We start from the raw sequence: 21,570 nt of genomic DNA, 5'->3' as shown, positions 1-21,570 counted from the left end.
CTCTTCACATTCTGCCATTCTTAAAGTGGCTGGTTTGCTCTTCCAATAGGGTGCAAGCCTAATACAACATCTTGGTGCAAATTAGGAAGGGCCCCTTAGGGATCACGCAGCCCTGCCAACTTGTGGCTCTGTGTGAAAAGGAAGGATCCCCTCACTCTGGGCCCCAGGCCACCGAACAGCAGCCCTACTCACCCCATGGGCACCCAGGTGCCTTGATTCCAGTGCCAAAAAATATGGCTTCCCAAACAATACACCGAACACCTCCCAATGCTGGGCACTTGGCCAGGCACTGGAAATAAAAAGAGGAATAAAACAGAGTCTACTTTTGGAGCCTGGGAAGAGGGCCATGTAAACAGATTACCACAATGAGAAAGAACTAGTAAAGTGATCAAAGAGAAGCACACACAAGTTGCTACTGAATCACAAAAGAAGGAACCACTCATTTCTCTTCGATGTGGCCTGATCAAGGAAAATTAGAAAGGAAGAGGTATTTGAACTGGGGTTCAACGGGTGAGGAGTAGAAGTTTATGAGGCAAGAAAAGGGTAGTATGCCTTTTGGTGACAAGGACAAGCTCGAGAGTTTCTTCCGGTACCCCAAACTCAGGGAAGCTTCAGTTGCAGCTTTATCACTTTGATCTAGGTCTTGGGTCCCCACCATTCTGTTGGGTTTGTCTATGTCTCTTTTTAACTTTGAAGTGATGCAGACGAGCTCAGCAGTGGGGCTTGTATAAACAGAGTAATAAACAGTGTTCACTTGCCAGAACTGTCCCCCTGCATAGCTCTCTCGGGAGTCTGAGGAGGCAGGAGGTGACTGGTCAAAGGCTGGGGATTTGGGACTGCGGCCAGATGGCCTCCTCGAAGACACAGCACACAAGGACATTCCAGGAAGCGGGAGCAGAATAATCCCACAGTATTTTGTTTGCCAGATGGAAATATCCTCAGCGACAAACATTTAATTTGCCTGCAGGTGTGACCTTTGGTTATGCAACAGAATTGTGGATTAGCTAGAACTGACTTTTTGAAAGACCTAGACTGCTTATTTCCCTAGAAGGATCAGTTAGTTTTGCTCAGAAAAGCTGTTCTAAGACCACAGGCTGCATTCCTAACTCTAGTGAACCTTCCCCCTTGTTGGCCCGTGTGACTGGTTGCTAGAAGACTCAGGAGGGAGCATGTGCATAGCACAGGCCACATTAGCCACTATCACTCTCAGATAAGCAACTCTGTGTGTGTCCTTCTGGCAGGAAGTCAGATACGTCTTTTCTGGGCTGTTAAGGGAGAGCAGTCACATGCAGGCTTCCGATACACAGTCCTGGGGCGCAAGGGTCAGAGGCAATGAACTTTATTTCTTTCCCTAGAGGTAGGCACTCTGACACTGCTGTTATGTTCTGAAATGTTGGTGTCCTCTGAACTTATTTGTGGAGTTCAAGATGGACTAGAAGCTTCACTGGGCACTGTTCTGCACAACAGCAACATCAAAAACAAACCTGCTGACTGTGTTTAGTTCCAAACCAGCAGTTCCAGATCACACACTCATAAACCATTCTCCTTTGATAACCCTGATGTTGAAACAAAAGGTAGTGGTGACTTATGCAGCATCGGCCCCAGGAACTGCCCGAGGGCCTCGTTGCAACAATCTGATAACCACAGAAAGCACTGGGGGGGGGGGCGGTGAGTCGTGGCTCCCGCCCATGTTTGTGAGTCTCTGGTGCCCAAAACACTCCTTCAGAAGCTCCCACTGAATGGGGAGTGGAAAACTCTAGCCCACATTAGTACCGAGGAAGAAATCATCGCAGAGAATGCGTGACAAACTCTAGAACGCTTTGTAAACACAAAAAGAACATTCCCACAACAGGCACATTTAAAACATGACAGGTCAAAAATAAAGACCAAGGGCAGCCACAGAGTCAAGGGGTGTGTCAGCCCATATTTAAGGATCCTGCTAAAGGGGATCACATGTTGAATATCATTGGGAAAATACCGTATACCAAGATACCTTCGATCACCTTATAAAGACCACATTTTTCAGTTCAGGAATGTGAAAAAGATACCCCCAGTCCACTAGTTGCATATGCCAAAAATCTAGGCCATCATTTATTTCTCTTTTCTCCGTCACCTCTCCTCATCACTATCTGTCTGTTAAGCCAACCTCCAAATTATATATTGAGGAGTTCCTGCTGTGGCTCAGTGGAAACGAATCTGACTAGTGTCCATGAGGATGCAGGTTTGATCTCTGGCCTTGATCAGAGGGTTAAGGATCTGGTGTTGCTGTGAGCTGTGTTGTAGGTGGCATATGTGGTTTGGATCTGGCATTGCTGTGGCTGTGGCACAGGCCAGCAGATACAGGCGCAGCACTAAAAAGCAAAAAAAAAAAAAAAAAGCAAATTATATATTACCTGTCCACCTCTTTTTATCTCTATTCCACAATTCCAGTCCAAGCCACAATAATATTTTGCCCAGACAACCTCAACAGCCCACGTACTGGTTTCTCCATATTTGCTCTGTCTCTTCTCCACCTCTGACTTCTGTATGGGAAGGTCTTTCTAAGTCTTTCCAAACACATGGAAGAAATTAAAAAAGGAAAAGTTCTGTATATTCAACAACATAAAAAGTTTAAATTTTAAATGTCAAGAGAATCACCACACATACCCTTATCAGTATGAGAGGGTTTATTACATATATATTTAATATATACATTTAATATATGTGTTTATGTGTACTCAGTATATATGGTCTTGTATTACTTAATTTTTTCAGTGAATATATACAGCTTTTAAAATAAAAAACTACATATAATAAAACATGTTATTAATAACTAAAAGTAAACAACAAACTGGAAAGCCATTTGACAAAAGTATGACAAACACTTAAAACAGATTTGATAGATGGAGTATATATAAGCTCACAGAGCTCAAAAAGAAAAACATTAAGAACATTAGCATTAAAATGGGTAAGGAGTACTTAGAAAAAGGGAAACGATTCAAATTAAATGTAATATAAATTATAAAACATATTTTCCAGTAAGCCCCAAATTTCTTAGGTTTCTCTAGGGCTTTTTTCTTTAAAGGAAAATTAGTGGTAGCGGGATATTTGTATACGTCTTAATACTCAAAACACTGGCCCAGACTTAGGATTCTGGAACATACACAACACAAAGCAAATGAACCCTTCAGAAACTGAATCAAACATTATGACAAATAAAAAAAAAAAAAAGGAGTTCCTGTCGTGGCACAGTGGTTAACGAATCCAACTAGGAACCATGAGGTTGCGGGTTCGATCCCTGACCTTGCTCAGTGGGTTAAGGATCTGGTGTTGCCGTGAGCTGTGGTGTAGGTCACAGATGTGGCTCGGGTCCCGAGTTGCTGTGGCTCTGGCATAGGCCAGAGGCTACAGCTCCAATTACACCCCTAGCCTGGGAACCTCCATATGCCACGGGATCAGCCCTAGAAAAGACAAAAAAAAAAAAAAAGTAAATACTGGTAAGTTTGACTACCTAAAAATATATTACAAATTTCTACAGCAAGATACTACATGAAAAGTCAAAACCAAAAACAAACTGGGAAAAATCTGTGACCTACCATCATAACTGTTTTCAAGCATATAGTTCTACAACATTCACATTGTTGTGTAACCTTCATCCATCTCCAGAATTCTTTTCATTTTGCAAAACAAACTCTGTACCCATGAAACAATAATGCCCCGTTCCTCCCTCTCCATTCTACCTTCTATCTGTATGAATTTGACTACTCCAGATACCTTATGTAAGAGGAATCATATATAGTATATCCTCTTGTGCCTGGCTTATTTCACTTAACATAACGTCTTCAAGGTTCACCCATGTCGTAGCTTGTGTCAGAATTCCTTTTTATTTTGTTTGTTTGTTGTTTTTTGTTTGTCTTCTTAGGGCTGCACCCATGGCATTTGGCGGTTCCCAGGCTAAGGACTGAATTGGAGCTGTAGTTGATGGCATACGGCGCAGCCACAGTAATGTGGGATCCGAGGTGTGTCTTCGACCTACACCACAGCTCACGGTAACGGCGGATCCTTAACCCGCTGAGCAAGGCCAGGGATCGAACCTGCGTCCTCATGGATGCTAGTCAGATTCGTTTCCACTGAGTCACAATGGGAACTGCTCCTTTTTAGTTTTTTGGCAGCACCCACAGTGTGCAGAAGTTCCCAGGCCAGGGATCGAACCTGCACCACGGCAGTGATAACTCTGGGTCCCTAACCCACTAAGCCATGCGGAAACTTCAGAATTTCCTTTTTAAGGCTGAATAACAATTCCATTGTGTGTGTGTGTGAGTGTGAGTGTGTATACACACACCACATTTTAAATCCATCCATTAGTCAGTGAAGATGAGGATTGCTTGGCAATTTTGAAAGATGCTGTTCTGAACATGGGTGCTCAAATATCTCTTTAAGTCCTCACTTGAATATTTTTATATTTAAAATGTTCTGCTCCATGGAAATTGCATTAGTAATCAACTGCTGTATAACAAACCACCCCCAAACTGGATGACTTATAACAACAATGATTTATTATTTCTCCTGGTTCTGTGGGTTGGCTGGGTTGTTCTGCTGCTTGTTTACCTGGCCTCAGTCACATGGCGGAATTCACCTGGGCTATCTGGTGGGCACGAAGGTCCAAAGGGACTTCATCCACATGTCTGGTAGTTGGTCTTGGCTCTTGTCTAAATTTCTTCCACATGACCTCTTATCCTCCAGTAGGTTAAACTAGTTTCCTTAATGGCAGATTCAGAGACGTCTTCAAGAGGGAAAAGCAGAAGCTAAGGTTTCTGAAATGCAGGTTCTGGAACTTGCACAATGGCACTTCTGTTATCTTCTACTGGTCAAAGCAAATGTTAAAGACAGCTCAGATTCAAGGGTTGGGAAAAAGACTCCCACCTCTTGATGAGAGCAGCTATAAAAATAATCTGTGGTCATATTTAATCTGCCACAGGAATATATTACCTACTCAAACATATTAAATAAAATGTTTACAAATAAATCTTAATGATATAGGAAAACATAATATTTTCAAAAGCAGAGGACCAAGTTAATATGTGAATTATGATTTATATCTGTAACACCACTACTTCCTGGCTTCCCAGCTACCTCCCTGACTACTCTACTCTATTTTCAATCCTTTTTCCTGCCTCCACTAGAGATAATGGCTCAACTTGAAATCTCTTAAATTGTAAGATATACGGATTATGTCACACACAAAAAGTTCTGAGGAAGGGCAGCTCGGGTGGTCAAAAACGCATCTACTCACTAAGGTCAGCGGGAACCCAGAGCCACGTCAGCATTTTAGCTTGATCCTCAGTCCAAGCTTCCTCACCGCTGCTTCAGTTACAGATGTCACATTCAGAAATCCAGAGAAAGAAGAGGGGTTGGTTTGAAAAATTGTAAACATATTGAGAAGTTCAGAGTGGTGCAATGACTAACCATATATCTTCCACCTAGATTTAGCAACTGAGAACATTTTGCCACATGCCAAAATTGCTTAATTTCTTGCCTTTACTCGGTGGTTGACACAGGCACTCTTTCTTTTTTTTCTATCTTTCTTTTCTTTTCTTTTCTTTTCTCCCTTCCTTCCTTCCTTCCTTCCTTCCTTCCTTCCTTCCTTCCTTCCTTCCTTCCTTCTTTCTTTCTTTCTTTCTTTCTTTCTTTCTTTCTTTCTTTCTTTCTTTTTTTCTTTCTTTCGGCTGCACCTGTGGCATATGGAAGTTCCCAGGCTAGGGGTGGAACTGGAGCCACAGTGGCCGGCCTACACCACAGCCACAGCAACACAGGATCCGAGCAGCGTCTGCCACCTACACCACAGCTCACAGCAATGCTGGATCCTTAACCCACTCAGCAAGGCCAGGGATCAAACCTGCGTCCTCCTGCATCCTAGTCAGGCTCGTCAACTGCTGAGTCATGAAGGGAACTCCCTATGTACACACATTTTTATTTTGTTTCCTGTATCATTTGAAAATAAGTCGCAGATATCACATCACTCTCTCCCTACACAATTGAGCCTGTATTTCCTGAGAGTAAAGCTGTCTCGTAAAATGACAATATCATCACACTTAAGAAGAACTAAGAGTAATCCCCTAACATCACTTAACCTTTGGTCCCAAATTCAAGTTTCCTCAGCTGACCCTAAAATATGTTCAAAAGTTTATATTTTGAAGCCAAATCTAATCAAGTTTCATACAGTGCACTTGGTTTTATATTTCTTTGGTCCTTTTTAATTTAGAACATTCCCCCAATTTGTTTTTTCATTGAATTTTTCCTTTGAATTATTCTTTTTTATTACTCAATGAATTTATTACATTTATAGTTGTACAATGATCATCACAATCCAATTTTGTAGGATTTCCAACCCACAACCCCAGCACATCCCCCCCACCCCCCAAACTGTCTCCTCTGGAGACCATAAGTTTTTCAGTGTCTGTGAGTCAGTATCTGTTCTGCAAAGAAATTCAATCTGTCCTTTTTTCAGATTCCACAAAAGCATTAGATGTTGGTGTCTTATTGTCTGACTTCACTTAGCATGATAATTTCTAGGTCCATCCATGCTGCTAAAAATGCCGGTATTTTGTTCATTTTAATGGCTGAGTAATATTCCATTGTGTATATGTACTGCTTCTTCTTGATTCACTCCTCTGTCGATGGACATTTAGATCGTTTCCATGTCTTGGCTATTGTAAATAGAGCTGCAATGAACATCAGAGTACATGTGTCTTTGCGAGTCGTGCTTTTCTCTGGATAGATGCCCAGTTGTGGGATTGCTGGATCAAATGGTAGTTCTATGTTTAGTTTTCTGAGGAATCTCCATACTGTTCTCCACAGTGGTTGCACCAAGTTACAATCTCACCAACAGTGTAAGAGGGTTCCTTTCTCTCCACACCCTCTCCGGCACTTACTGTTTGTAGACTTTTGGATGATGGCCATTCTGGCTGGTGTCAGGTGGTACCTCATGGTGGTTTTGATTTGCATTTCTCTAATAATGAGTGACACTGAACATCTTTTCATGTGTTTCTCGGCCATCTGTATGTCTTCTTTGGAGAACTATCTGTTTAGATCTTCTGCCCATTTTTTGATGGGGTTGTTTGTTTTTTTGGTATGGAGCTGCAGAAGGTGTTTATAAATTTTGGAGATTAATCCCTTGTCATTTGATTCACTTGCAAAGATTTTCTCCCATTCTGTGGGTTGTCTTTTCATTTTGTTTAGGGTTTCCTTTGCTGTGCAGAAACTTTTCAGTTTGATCAGGTCCCATTTGTTTATTTTTCTTTTTATTGTCAATACTCTGATAGGTGGATCTGAGAAGATGTTGCTATCGTTTATGTCAGAGAGTGTTTGGCCTATGATTTCCTCTAGGAGTTTGATAGCGTCTGGTCTTATATCTAGGTCTTTAATCCATTTGGAGTTTATTTTTGTGTATGGTGTTAGGGAGTGTTCTGATTTCATTCTTTTCCACGTGGCTGTCCAGTTTTCCCAGCACCACTTACTGAACAAGCTGTCTTTTCTCCATTGTATCTTCTTGCCTCCTTTGTCATAGATGAGTTGGCTGTAGGTGCGTGGGTTTAATTCTGGTCTTTCTATCCTGTTCCACTGATCTGTATTTCTGTCTTTGTGCCAGTACCATGTGGTTTTGATGATTGTTGCTTTGTAGTATAGTCTGAAGTTCTGGGAGCCTGATTCCTCTAGATCCATTTTTCTTTTTCAGGATGTCTTTGGCTATTCTGGGTCTTTTGTGCTTCCAAACAAACTTTAAAATATTTTGTTCGAGTTCTGTGAAAAACGATATGCTTTTCCACAGTATCCTCTTTTTTTCATTTATAATTATTTTTATTTTCTCCACTATAGCTGGTTTACAGTGTTCTGTCAATTTTCTACTGTACAGCAATGTGACCCAGTTACACATATATGTATACATTCTTTTTTCTCACATTATTATGCCCCATCATAAGTGACTAGACATAATTCCCAGTGCTATACCTCATTGTTTATCCATTCCAAAGGCAACAGTTTACATCTATTAACCCCAAATTCCCAATCTGTCCCACTCCCACACAGTATCATTTATCTTATTCCTCTTTATATTTCTTGTAAATGCAAAATTAGATTTATAAGCTTAATTATATTGATGTTAAACCTTTTTTTGGCAAGAGTGTTTCACAAGTGTTTTGTATGTTATGTCTCCTTTTATTAGTGAGGAATTTTTCTGAGAAATCCCATAGCAAACTTCCATGGGTGACCTTGGCCAGGGCAGGGCACATGCAAAGCCCTGGACCACTCTAGTGATGGGACTGGAAACACCATGCTTGGCTCATTGGTTTTACCTCTGTGGGCTGAGGATGGTGCCCAGCTCTTCCCATACACACACAAAAAGGTGGAGAAAGCAAGAAGCATCTTTTTCCTGATCCTTCTGTGCATCAGCAAGTTCTGCTGCTGAAAAGTGTCTGATATGCACCCACTTTTCTCCATCTCGACAACTACACCTGTCCAAGTCACCTGTCCAACAGCTCTGGCCATCTGTAGCCATGAACTCCTAACCCCTCTCCCTGTTTCAAATCTATTGTCTAAACAGTCATTAGAGTTGTCATTTAAAAATCTAAGTTCCTGCTTTAATTCTGTCAGTGGCTTCCCAGTGCCTTAAAATCCTCCAATCTCAACCTAACCTCAAAATGTTACATCATCTAGTTCCTGTTTACCTCTCCAATCTCAGATGGTCCACCCTCTTACATACTCAGTAAGTACAGTTACACAGGCTTTCACTTTGTTCTTTGAGTGTGCTGAACCCTTTACTGATTCAGGCCTTCTGGACATGCTGTTCCCTCGGAATACCACCCCACCCCCACTGGCTGGCAGTAGAATATAGTGGTTGTTACAGGCTGAGTTGTGCACCTCCCCCTCATTCATATATTGAAGTCCTAACCTCCAATACCTCAGAATGTGACTGTTATTCAGAAGGAGGATCTTTAACAAGGTAAGTTGAGATAAAACGAGATCATGAGGGTGTGCCCTATTCTGACCTGCATCCTCATAAAAGAGAAAATTCTGATCCAGACACCCCCAGAGGGAAGACCACATGAAGATACAGGGAGAAGGGGGCCATCTACAAGAACGGAGGGAGGCCTCAGAGGAGATCAGCTCTGCTAACACCTTGATCTTGGACATCCAGAATTGTGAGAAAATAAATTCTGCTGTTTAGGCCACTCTATCTATAGGGTGCAAACTAACACAACAGTTAAGCAGGTAAGTTGTGGAGTAGCCTTCCTAAGTGTAAATCTTTTCTCTGCTCATTACTAGCAAATTATTTGAACTTTTCATGCCTTAGATTCCTTTTCTATAAAATGGGGATGCTAACAAGAGTACCAATAGAGTGAAACCATCCAGTTTGCCATAGGCCAAGGGGTTTCCTGGGATGTAGGACTTTCAGTGCTACACTGAGTATGGTTGTTGTGAGACTGAATGAATACACACAGTATACTAGAAGAATATCTAGCACAGGGTAAGCTCTCAATGAATAACAGGTATTGTTACTATTATTAATAATATTTCAAATCTCAGCTTAACTGTCACTTCTCAGAGATACTTTTCCTGATCTCATGATCTGGATTAGGACTCTCTGTTAAATTCTGGTATCTTGTTTTTTGTTTGTTTGGTTGGTTTTTTAGAGCCACATCTGGGACACATGGAGGTTCCCAGGCTAAGGGTCGAATCAGAGCTGTAGCTGCTGGCCGACACCACAGCCACAGCAACACCAGATCCAAGCCGTGTCTGTGATCTACACCACAGCTCACGGCAACGTCGGATCCTTAACCCACTGAATGAGGCTGGGGATCGAAACCTGGTCCTCATGGATGCTAGTCGGGCTCGTTAACCACTAAGCCATGACGGGAACTCCTATCTGGTTCTTTTTTGTTAATGTTTCCCCAATATCCCTTCTCCTCATTTTCAATAATAATAGGGTCCTGATTTCTAACTAAGCTCATGGCTGCCTGGAATGAAGACTATTTCAAGCTTCTACTGGAGAAAACTAAGTTCTGACCAATGGGATATGAGCACATGTGATGGGCAAATTCAGGGTTGTGTCCTAAAAGCAGAGGGCTTTTAGATCAAGGAAGCTGTGAACAGAATTCATGGGGTGGAGGGGGGTGTCTGTGACTTTGAATAGGAAAAAAAAAAACTATGTATTTTCACTAACTGCTAATTAAAACCTAGCATTAGCTTCAATTATGAATATAGCAGGAAGTATTAGGAGTAACTGTGATCTTGTCCTCACATGAAATCACAAACAGTTTTTTGCTATTGTTTATGGTCATCACCAAACTTGAAATCTGACTCACTGCTAGATCTTACTATTTAACATTTAGAGAAGCACATATATTGTTATATGCCATGCACAAAAATGATGAAGAAATTCCTGTCTGAAAGAGAAAAGCATCTTGCAACTTCCCCTTACACTATTGCTGCTGGCTGGCCACTAGCAATGGGTCATCTTGGACACGCAGGTGAGGACTACACCCCTTAAATGATGGAACAAGACTGAAAGAGCTTAGATCTCAGGTACCCTGGATTCTTCCTCCAACCCTAGACTGCTGACACCCAAACTGCGACTTGAAAAAAGAACAAATGTCTACTTCGTTTACAGCAGTGTTATTTTGTGTCTTGAACCTATATCCTTATTAATCTAACAATAGTCATCCCACTTTATAATCATATATTTAGTTGTGATGATTTTTGTGTGTTTAAATATTTTTACCACTAAGGGGTAAGTTCTTTGAGGACATGGAGCATATGTATTTGTTCTCTCTGGAATCCTAGCAACTGGTACAGGGCAGGCAGAGAGAAGACTTCCAATAAATGTTTCAAAATGAATGGAATAATGGCTTAAGAAAATGTGTATGACCATGTTAGGGGAATCAAATTACAGTGTACAGGCCATGTGTAAAAACAAGCAAAGAGCCTATGCACGGAAAAAAAAGTATGGAAGAAAATATAAAATGTGAACAGTAATTCTTTGAATTACAGGTTTTAGCATGGTTTTTTCTACATCTACCAGTACTTTCCAAATTTCCTTTAATGAGATTAAAAAATGGGTTTGGTATTACACTCTTTTAGTTTTTGTTTGTTGCAAAAATTCTTTATTTCTCCTTCTATTTTAAATGATATTCTTGCTGGGTAGAGTATTCTAGACTGCAAATTTTTCCCTTTTAGAATTTTGAATATATCTTGCCACTCTCTTCTGGCCTGTAGTGTTTCTGCAGAGAAATCAGCTGATAGCCTTATGGGGGTTCCCTTACAATTAATGCTTTGATTTTCTCTTGCTGCCTTTAGAATCCTCTCTTTAGCTTGAAATTTTGCCGTTTTTATTATAATATGTCTTGGTGTGGGCCTGTTTGGGTTTAACTTGTTTGGGGCCCTCTGTGCTTCCTGTATCTTGATATCTATTTCCTTTAGATTTGTAAAGTTTTCAGCCAGACTTTCTTCAAATATATTTTCTTTCTTTCTTTTCCCTTTTTTTTTTTTTGTCTTTTTGCCTTTTCTAGGGCTGCTTTCCATGGCATATGGAGGTTCCCAGGCTAGGGGTCCAATCGGAGCTGTAGCCGCTGGCCTAAGCCAGAGCCACAGCAACATGGGAGCCGAGCCTCATCTGTGATCTACACCACAGCTCATGGCAATGCCGGATCCTTAATCCACCAAACAAGGCCAGGGATCCAACCTGCAACCTCATGGTTCCTAGTTGGATTTGTTTCTGCTGTGCCACAACGGGAACTCCTGCTTATATTTTTCTTATTCTGTGAGTTTAGGGAAAACAACTACTATAGTCCTGGAGGGCTATTTATATGCAAGAGTGCCCCTGGGTATTTTGTGAGGGCTTAATACTTATTTCTGGTGTGAGAGCTACTTTCGGTTTGTATGCTTGCAGTCTTCTTCCTCAGTGTGTGCAGGCTGTTATCCCCTTGATAGGGTGCTGTGCATGCTTCCAAGGAGATGGAGGCAATGGGCAGGGCTGGTAGCCAGTGCCCAGTTGCTGGACCCTTGACAGTGGCAAGGACCCGCCAGAAGGTGGCACTGGCTGCTTCTAGTTGCAGGGCCCTGGGAAGTAGCAGTGACCCTCAGGCAACTGTAGGCTGTGCAGGGAGTGTTTCGTAGTGGCAGTGGCAGGGCATGTATGTTCCCAGAGGAGTGAGAGCAACAATGGGTGGGGCTCGACTGCAGCACCCTCCTCTGTACTGATCTCTGAGGTGACTGGAGCCACAGGTGGTAGCACAGGGAACTATATCTAATCACTTGTGATGGAACATGATGGAAGATAATGTGATAAAAAGAATGTGTGTATGTGTGTGTATATACACACATATATAACTGGTACAGCAGAAATTGACAGAACATTGTAAATCAATTATAACAATTTTTTTTTAAAAAAAGTAACAAAACAAAATGAACTTATGAGAAGTTAGCTGATCCCTGAACTCCATGGCAAAGCTGGAGGAGTATTCCTGTGTGGGGAGATTTAACCAGCTGTGGTCTTGGTGCAGAACCTCTCAGATCCTTTAGATACTCAAGGTGTCATATAAAAGCCAACAGGCTAGCCTGACTCTTAACATAAGGAATGAAACTCACTTCCAGAGGCCATGGAAAAATAAGAGGTGGAGAAGTATTCTGGAACAATAATGCATAATTCTTTATAATATAGCAATGAACCATGAGACAATATTTATTGGGCTAAAGCTTGGAAGCAAACGTTATTATATCTCATGACACAGATGGATCAGTTATAATTACCATGGAGAGAGTCATATACTCAAAGAGGATGGAGTAAGCAACTACAACATCTAAAGTCCAAGTTAACAAACCATACTTGTGTGGTCATTTATTTCTCAAAGTTAATTTTCTGTTTAAGCACTGAGCTTCTGCCTTAATTATAATGCTAACTGAATAAAAGTGTACACATATTTCAAATATACTGGGGTTTTTTTGGTGGGGGGGGCCTGTGCCTGCGGCATGCATTAGTTTCTGGGCCAGGGATCGAATCTCTGCCACAGTGGTAAACAGAGTCTCAGCAGTGACAATGCTGGATCCTCAACCCACTGAGCCACCACGGAATTATTTTGATACCAAGAAGTTACATTAAGGAAATCATTTCATGTGCTCATAATTCTAAAAAAATTAACTTAAAGATTAGCAAATAATAGCTATTCAATAAATGTTAGCTGGTGATAGTGTGTTATCCATAGAATAATTTTAAAAGTTCTTAATTTTTCCTCTATTGCCATTAAGTGAAATTCTGTCTTCAGGCTCATAACACTTTTAGTATGCATTTATGATTACTAGAATTACTAGATATGGCTGTATTTTTTTTATATATATATAGATTGACTGGCCTAGAGACAATAAAACAAAAGAAACAGACCCATCAGAAAGATGTGAAACTAGGTATTAGAAATAAAACAAAAGAGAAGTTAATAATAACTAACGACAGCTGTTAAAAAAATAATTTTTAACAAAACTGTACAGTCAAGACTCTCATACAGAAGTAAAAATCAACATATGTCAAAAATTTCATTGAACTCATTAGTTAGTGGGGGAACCAGTAAAATATTGCAACCAATTCAAAGAAGTATTCAAACTACTAGACTTACACAGGCGGTCAAGAATGCTTAAGTAAATCTGCTTAAAAGATATGAAAACTTGCAAAACTGGTCAGTATCCAACAGACAATAATCAACTGGCTCACCGAAGGATATAATTTGCATATTTATGGACAAGAATAATTTGCATTATTGTCAATAGTCTACCACTTATAGAATTGTAAAATAGTTCAAAGACAATGAAAGGCACAAAGACCCCACATAATTAGATAATGTGGACAATGTCTAAGGTTCCATTGAGTACCCAACAATCTTTTTGGTTATTGTAAACTATCTTTCTAAATGTTTTTTTCCTACATGGCTGACTTGTTTTGAGTGCTATTTATAGGCCAGGCACTACCTTAGGTGCCTTAAATGTATTAATTCATTTAATTCTCAACAGAACTTTATGAGAGAGGTTCTACTATTATTTCCATTTCATAGCAGAGGAATTTGAGGCATAAGAAAAAGTAAGTCTGTCACCTAAGGTCACAGAGATAGGAGGCAGAGCTAGAATATGAATCCAGATAGTGCTATATCAACTATGCTGCCACAGAATGGAAAAAAAAAAAATGATATGATCTGACCAGTTAGGTATAGAATATGAAAGGATGACTCCATAATGTTTCCCCTAGTTATGAGAAGGGGGACAGTGCCCAGAAAAATGAAGAGACTAAGAAGATTAGTTAGTTTGATTTGGTTTTTAGACATACGGACTTTGAAATGAAGGTAGGATGTTGAGATGGAAAAATCCAGATAGGCAGAAGACCAGAAGTAGAGATGTAGATACGTGATTTTTTTTTTTTTTTTAATGGAGCAGGTTCAAACTTTGGTATCAGAAAGACTAGTGTGTAACTGTCAGAGCTAAAGGACAGAAGCCCAGGGAAAAAAGAGATGCAGCAGGGACTGAGGTCCCGCATTGGCGGAAAAGAGGCAGTCTCAGGAAGTAAAATCAGAGCAGGATGAATTGGCTAGAGCTCTTAGGTCCAGACTCCAGGTCTAGCTCTTAGGTCCAGTTTGAGGGGCAAAATTAAGCTGGAGTCACAAATGCTAATAGTTAGGGGTGGGGCTGAAAGGTAAAAACAGGCTTTGAGAGGTTTTATCCAACACGCAGTAAAGTGTGTCAAGCAGGTAAGAGTCATGATCAGAGGTATATTTTAGAAAGAACTTGCGTGGCTGCAACAAGAAAAGTTTGAGCAAATCTGGAGGCAAGAGGTGTCACTGAGATCGAGAGGCAGGAAGCTGCCGGCTTGGACCAGGTCAGTTCGTGGCAACTAGACCCACCTGTAACATTTGAGGGGCCTGAGTGTAAGAGTACCAAAGAAGGCTCACATACCATGTGAATAAATATTTAAAATTTGCAAATCAAGCTAGTAAACTGTCAATTATTCTCTATCCTCCTACCTTGATAAATATATCTTCAGAGGGACCTGGAAGGGATGAGGAGAGGCCAAGATCCGTCTTAGGCGGGGCTTTCCTGGAACATATAAGGCCGAGGAGTGCGGCGGCGGCGCGTTTGTAGAGGACCACAGCGACACCTGGCTCTTCTCCGAGCGGCATTCGCAGTTCGCCTTCTAGCAACTAGGAGAAGCTAGGCAGGACCTGCTGGGGGCGTGGCGTGGCCGGGCGCCAACAGCCTGGGGTCAAAGGGCACGCGGCGTCGGTGTCATGGCCGCCTCCATGCTGGGCTCGGCGTGGGGCCCGCAACGGCTTGGCCTCCCGGGCCTGTGCCGCCGCCGGCAGCCCCGCGGCTTGTGGGCCCGCGCACGGCGGCTGCCGGGGTCCGAGGGGTCAGGGCGAAGCGTGGCCGCGGCGAGCGGATCGGGTGCCTCGGGCACGGACCGCTACTGCATGGAACTGTTGCGGTGAGCGAGCCCGGCCTGCCCCTGGTGGGAGGTAGGGGAGCAGCTGGAAGGGGCCTTGGTGGGCTCTGTGGGCCTCCGAGCTCTCCTGGACTAGCGGACCTGCACCTTCCTCGCATCACTCGGCGAGTGTGCTCGGGTTGGCCCCGGTGGGATGTATGGGGGGGAGTGTGACAACGAGAACTTTCACACCGGTGACAAAATTGTGGCAAAATTCCTCTGGCTGTCACCTTGCCTGAACCTTAGCTTTTACCTAATCGTGCACAGCTTTTGTAAAATTTGAGAAATGACCAGTAACTGATTTTAATGACAACAGTAGCTAACTTGGAGTTCTTCCTTATGTCAAGCACTATGCAAAATAGTTCACAAATAACTTATTTAATCTTCGTTATAAGGTATGACAGACAGATGTAGACCTACCACTTAAAGTTATGTGGATCAAAGCATTTAGAAAGTGCCTGGCACAAAGCAAGGGTACAATGAGTACAGTATAAAGTTTATTTCATTTAACAGACATGGAAACCAGGATTTAGAGAGATTTGGGAATTTACCTGAGTTCGGTAGAATAGCCTTATAAAATCAGAATCTTGATGACAGTTTTGTTCCTGTAACACCTGAAAGCCTGGCACCTTGGAGCACTGTTAGTCATTTGTGAAGAGAATTGAATGAATCAGGTTACCTGGCACATCTGAGGTCCAAGTCTGACTGCAGAGTTGGATGGCTTAGTTTCTTTTTTTTTTTTTTAATTTTAATGATTTTTAAAAATTTTTTTCCATTATAGTTGGTTTACAGTGTTCCGTCAGTTTTCTACTGTATAGCAGTGACCCAGTCACGCATATACACACACATATATGTATATATACATTATTTTTCTAACATTATCTTCCATCATGTTCCATCCTAAGTGACTAGATATAGTTTCCTGTGCTATAGAGCAGGATCTCATTGCTTATCCACTCTAAGTGCAATAGTTTGCATCTATTAATCCCAGATTCCCAGTCCATCCCTCCACTCCGCCCGCCCCCCGTCAGCTACCACAATCTCTTCTCCAAGTCGGTGAGTTTCTTTTCTGTGGAAAGGTTTATTTTGCCATATATTACATTCTAGATATAAGTGATATCATATGATGTATTTGTCTTTCTCTTTCTGACTTCACTTAGTATGAGAGTCTCTAGTTCCATCCACGTAGCTGCAAATGGCATTATTTTTTTCTTTTTTATGGCTGAGTAGTAGATGGCTTAGTTTTCACTTTGCTTCTCCTGTCCTTGATTTATAACAGTGGTATAAAGACTCAAAAGTACCTGGTCCCAAGGACTTCTGAGAAGTGCTAGAATAATTAAACTACCTTGGATTTGATTGGGCTAGTAAATCCAATTTTTAAAAATTCTATTTTAGCAAAATGTAGCATAACGACAAAATTCCCATGCATTTCAGTATTTTGTTTTTAACCCTTATTTATTTAGTTAGTTAGTTTTTGGTCTTTTTAGGGCTACACCTGTGGCATATTTAGGTTCTCAGGCTAGGGTTCAAATCGGAGCTGTAGCCGTTGGCCTACACCATAGCCACAGCAGCGCCAGATCTGAGCCACGTCTTCGACCTGCACCACAGCTCATGGCAGTGCCGGATCCTTCACCCACTGAGCAAGGCCAGGAATGGAACCTGCGTCTTCATGGATCCTGGTCGGGTTCATTTCCACTGAGCCATGATGGGAACTCCTTTGACCCCTTTTTATTTTTTTAAAATTTTATTTATTTATTTATTTATTTGTTGTCTTTTCTAGGGCTGCTCACGCGGCATGTGGAGGTTCCCAGGCTAGGGGTCTAATCGGAGCTGTAGCCACTGGCCTACACCAGAGCCACAGCAACGCGGGATCCGAGCCACGTTTGCGACCTATACCACAGCTCATGGCAACACCGGGTCCTCAACCCACTGAGTGAGGCCAGGGATCGAACCTGCAACCTTATGGTTCCTAGTCGGATTCGTTAACCACTGTGCCACGATGGGAACTCCGACCCCTTTTTAAGATAGTGTTCATATCCACCTTATTTACTTGCTGATTACTTGTAGGAGAAACAGGGTAGCATTAATGGAGATTGATGCATTAAGAATTGTGAAAGCAAAGTTCCCATCTTTTAGCTTCTAATTATCCATTAATCTTTGTAAGACTTGGCCTCTGAAATGATGTATGCAGAGCTGTTCTAGACAGGTTCTTATGCAAGGCTTCCAAATATTATGAACGACACCAGGCCATAACTTCAGGCTAGCCAAGCATAGCTCTTCTAGGAATCAAGGTTTGTGGGAAAATCTCAAACCTGATTTACATAGTTCTTAGGGTTTGGTTTTGAGGATCGCTGCCTCAGGCTTTGGGTTTAGTGCTGTTGTGAGATGAGGGCAGTTTCCTCATAGCTTAGTGGGTTGAAGATCTGGCATCACTGCTGTGGCTCTGGTTACAGCTGTGGCGCTGGTTCAGTCCCTGGCCTGGGATGTGTTGGACAAACAAAAAAGAGGGTGGAGGATGAGGAGGTGGTAGTGGTGATGATGTGTGGAAGTGCAGTTCTCCAACCACACTGAGGAACCACTTCTTACTTTGTGCCTCAATTGCACAGGTCCATGAAATAAGCACAGCAATCCTAGCATAACATATGCTTGTTTCTCATAGTCTGCCTCTCCCTACTAGACTGAAGTCTGTAGCTGTCTTCAGTATCTAGCAGTGCCTGGCACATAGTAAGCACTGAATAAATGTTAGAGTGAATAAATGAATGACCAAAACGTTGTCATATAAAACTGTTGCTGTATAAAGCTGTTGCTATATAAAGCCATCATAATATGGCATTTCTCACTGTTTGGGACAGTTCTCAGGTAACTGGACCTCGGTCAACCACTTATAGGATATCTTTGTACACCAGTAATTGATATTTATAACTGTGATCCTGATTGATGAGGAAATGGTTAAATAGTCAGTATATCCTATTTAATGTAAAGAAGTGGATGGTATTGTTTAGAATAATATCCAACCAAAATATTTTAAAAATTGTTAACAGGGCAAACCCTAAGCTGTGTAGAATATCTTATTTCCCAAAGACTGCTATGGGTTTTGTTATGTCTTAATTTCATTTTTCATTTGCCTGTAGGAAACTTGAAGTACTTCACATATTGGTTATTTTTTAGGAGATATGAAATACGAAGCTTCATTTTGCAAGTTAGGAAATAGATATGACTGATATCACTTCTGTCAATAACTAGTAGAATGATGGAAAGTAAGAGTGTAATTTTGATTCCTATTCGGTGTTTTCTCACTGTTTCATATTAATTTTAAGATGTTTTAAACACTTGAAATTTAGAGACTTTTTGTAATGATATCAAATTTAGAAATATTTACATTTATATATTTGTTTAAAAGTATAAGCTATAAAGCCATCTTGTCTCCATTTTCTCGCTGAAACCACATGCAGTGAGATTTTTCAGTAGAGTTTTTTTGTGATGCCAGGGTTACTATTTATGATCTCTTCCTTTTGTTTATGTGGAAGTTGGGGGAAATCGTGAAGGTTTAAGTTCTCTGTTAGCCACACAACAAAATGTGAACCAGTTGAAAAGTGGGAGTAGTCGAAATTGCAGAACCTAAACTCCATGGATTGAGGTTGGATCCATTTTATATTGAATACTGTTTTATAGGAAATACTGTTATAATAAGGTTCCGGTATGTATGTGTATATATGTATATGTATATATGTATGTGTGTGTATATATATATATAAATATATATAATTTGTCTTTTCCAGGGCCGCACCCACGGCATATGGAGGTTCCCAGGCTAGGGGTCTAATCAGAGCTGTTGCTGCCAGCCTATGCCAGAGCCACAGCCAACACCAGATCCGAGCCGCGTCTTTGACCTATACCACACTCACGGCAATGCCGGATCCTTAACCCACTGAGCAAGGCCAGAGAGCGAACCCACAACCTCATGGTTCCTAGTCGGGTTTGTTAACCACTGAGCCACGAAGGGAACTCCAGGTTCCAGTATATTAAAATGAAAAGTAGCCTTGTCAATTGGCAGTACTTTATTTTTTTAAATTTTAATTTAATTTTTTTAATGATTTTCATTTTTTCTATTATAGTTGATTTACAGTAGTCTGTCAGTTTTCTTTTCTTTTGCTTTTTAGGGCCGCACCCGTGGCATATGGAGGTTCTCAGGCTAGGGGTTCAATTAGGTTACAGATGCCAGCCTGCACCACAGCCACAGCAACTTGGGATCCAAGCTGCATATGCAGCCTACACCACGGCTCACTGCAACGCCAGATTATTAACCCACTGAGCAAGGCCAGGGATCAAACCTACAACCTCTTGGTTCCTAGTCAGATTCATTTTAGCTGCACCATGATGAGAACTCATGTCAGTTTTCTACTGTAAAGCAAAGTGACCCAGTCACACATACATATATACATTCTTTTTCTCACATTATCCTCAATCATGCTCCACCACACATGACTAGATATAGTTCCCTGTGCTATACAGCAGGATCTCACTGCTATCCACTCCAAATGCAATAGTTTGTATCTGTTAACCCCAGACTTCGGTCAATCCCTCTTCCTCCCCCTCTGCCTTGGCAACCACAGATCTGTTCTCCAAGTCCATGAGTTTCTTTTCTATGGAAAAGTTTATTTGTGCCATATATTACATTCTAGATATAAGTGATATCATATGGTATTTGTCTTTCTCTTTCTGACTGACTTTACTTAGTATGAGAGTCTCTAGTTCCATCTGTGTTACTGCAAATGGCATTATTTGTTCTTTTTATGGCTAAGTAATATATATATATATGTGTGTGTATATATATATATATATATATATATATATATATATATATACACACACACACCACATCTTCTTAATCCATTTATCTGTCAGTGGACATTTAGGTTGTTTCCACACCTTAGCTATTGTGAATAGTGCTGCAGTGAACATAGCGGTGCATGTATCTTTTTCAAAGAAAGTTTCGTCTGGATATATGCCCAGAAGTGGGATTGCTGGGTCATATGGTAGTTCTATATTTAGTTTTCTGAGGTACCTCCATACTGTTTTCCACAGTGGTTGTGCCAGTTTACATTCCCACCAACAGTGTAGGAGGGTTCCCTTTTCTCCACACCCTCTCCAGCATTTGTTATTTGTTGACCTGTTAAATCATAGCCATTTTGACAGGTGTGAGGTGGTACCTCATAGTAGTTTTGATATTCATTTCTCTAATAATCATTGATGTTGCGCATTTTTTCATGTGCTTGTTGGCCATCTGTATATCTTTTTTTTTTTTTGTCTTTTTGCTATTTCTTGGGCCGCTCCCGCAGCATATGGAGGTTCCCAGGCTAGGGGTCGAATCGGAGCTGTGGCCACTGGCCTGCGCCAGAGCCACAGCAACGCAGGATGCAGGATCCGAGCCGCGTCTGCAACCTACACCACAGCTCACGGCAACGCCTGATCGTTAACCCACTGAGCAAGGGCAGGGACCGAACCCGCCACCTCATTGTTCCTAGTCAGATTCGTTAAGCACTGTGCCACGATGGGAACTCCCCATCTGTATATCTTCTTTGTAGAAATGTCTATTCAGATCTTTTGCTCATTTTTCAATTGGGTTGTTGTTGTTGGTTTTTTTTTTTTTTTTTTTTTTTTTTTGCTGTTGAGTTGTATAAGTTGCTTGTATATTTTAGAGATTAAGCCCTTATCAGTTGCATCATTTGAAACTATTTTCTGCCATTCTGTAGGTTGTCTTTTTGTTTTTTTTAAATGATTTCCTTTGCCGTGCAAAAGCTTTTCAGTTTGATTAGGTCCCATTGGTTTATTTTTGCTTTTATTTCTGTTGCCTTGGGAGACTTTTGGCCTAAGAAAACATTTGTAAGGTTGATATCAGAGAATGTCTTGCATTACGTTCTCTTCTAGGAGTTTGATGGTGTCTTGTCCTACATTTAAAGTCTTTAAGCCCTTTTGAGTTTATTTTTATGGTGTCAGGGTGTGTTCCAGTTTCACTGATTTACCTGCAGCTGTCCAGCTTTCCCAGCAATACTTGCTGAAAAGACTGTCTTTTTCCCATT

At 41.3% G+C, this 21,570-nt stretch overlaps 1 protein-coding gene across 1 annotated transcript in view; it reads left to right on the top strand.

Moving 5' to 3' along the window:
• The first annotated feature begins 15,276 nt into the window (after positions 1–15,276).
• The window catches only part of NDUFAF6 (NADH:ubiquinone oxidoreductase complex assembly factor 6), a 31,172-nt gene continuing 24,878 nt past the window's right edge, over positions 15,277–21,570 (top strand). The window contains exon 1 of the mRNA XM_047783575.1: positions 15,277–15,493. Coding sequence (XP_047639531.1) covers positions 15,297–15,493 — 197 coding nt within the window. The 5' untranslated portion in view covers positions 15,277–15,296. The remainder of the gene's footprint in view (positions 15,494–21,570) is intronic.

This window comes from Phacochoerus africanus, chromosome 6, assembly GCF_016906955.1.
Source record: "Phacochoerus africanus isolate WHEZ1 chromosome 6, ROS_Pafr_v1, whole genome shotgun sequence".
Lineage (NCBI taxonomy): Eukaryota > Metazoa > Chordata > Mammalia > Artiodactyla > Suidae > Phacochoerus > Phacochoerus africanus.
The sequence above is the reverse complement of the archived record's forward strand: the minus strand, read 5'-3'. Positions and strand labels throughout refer to the sequence as shown.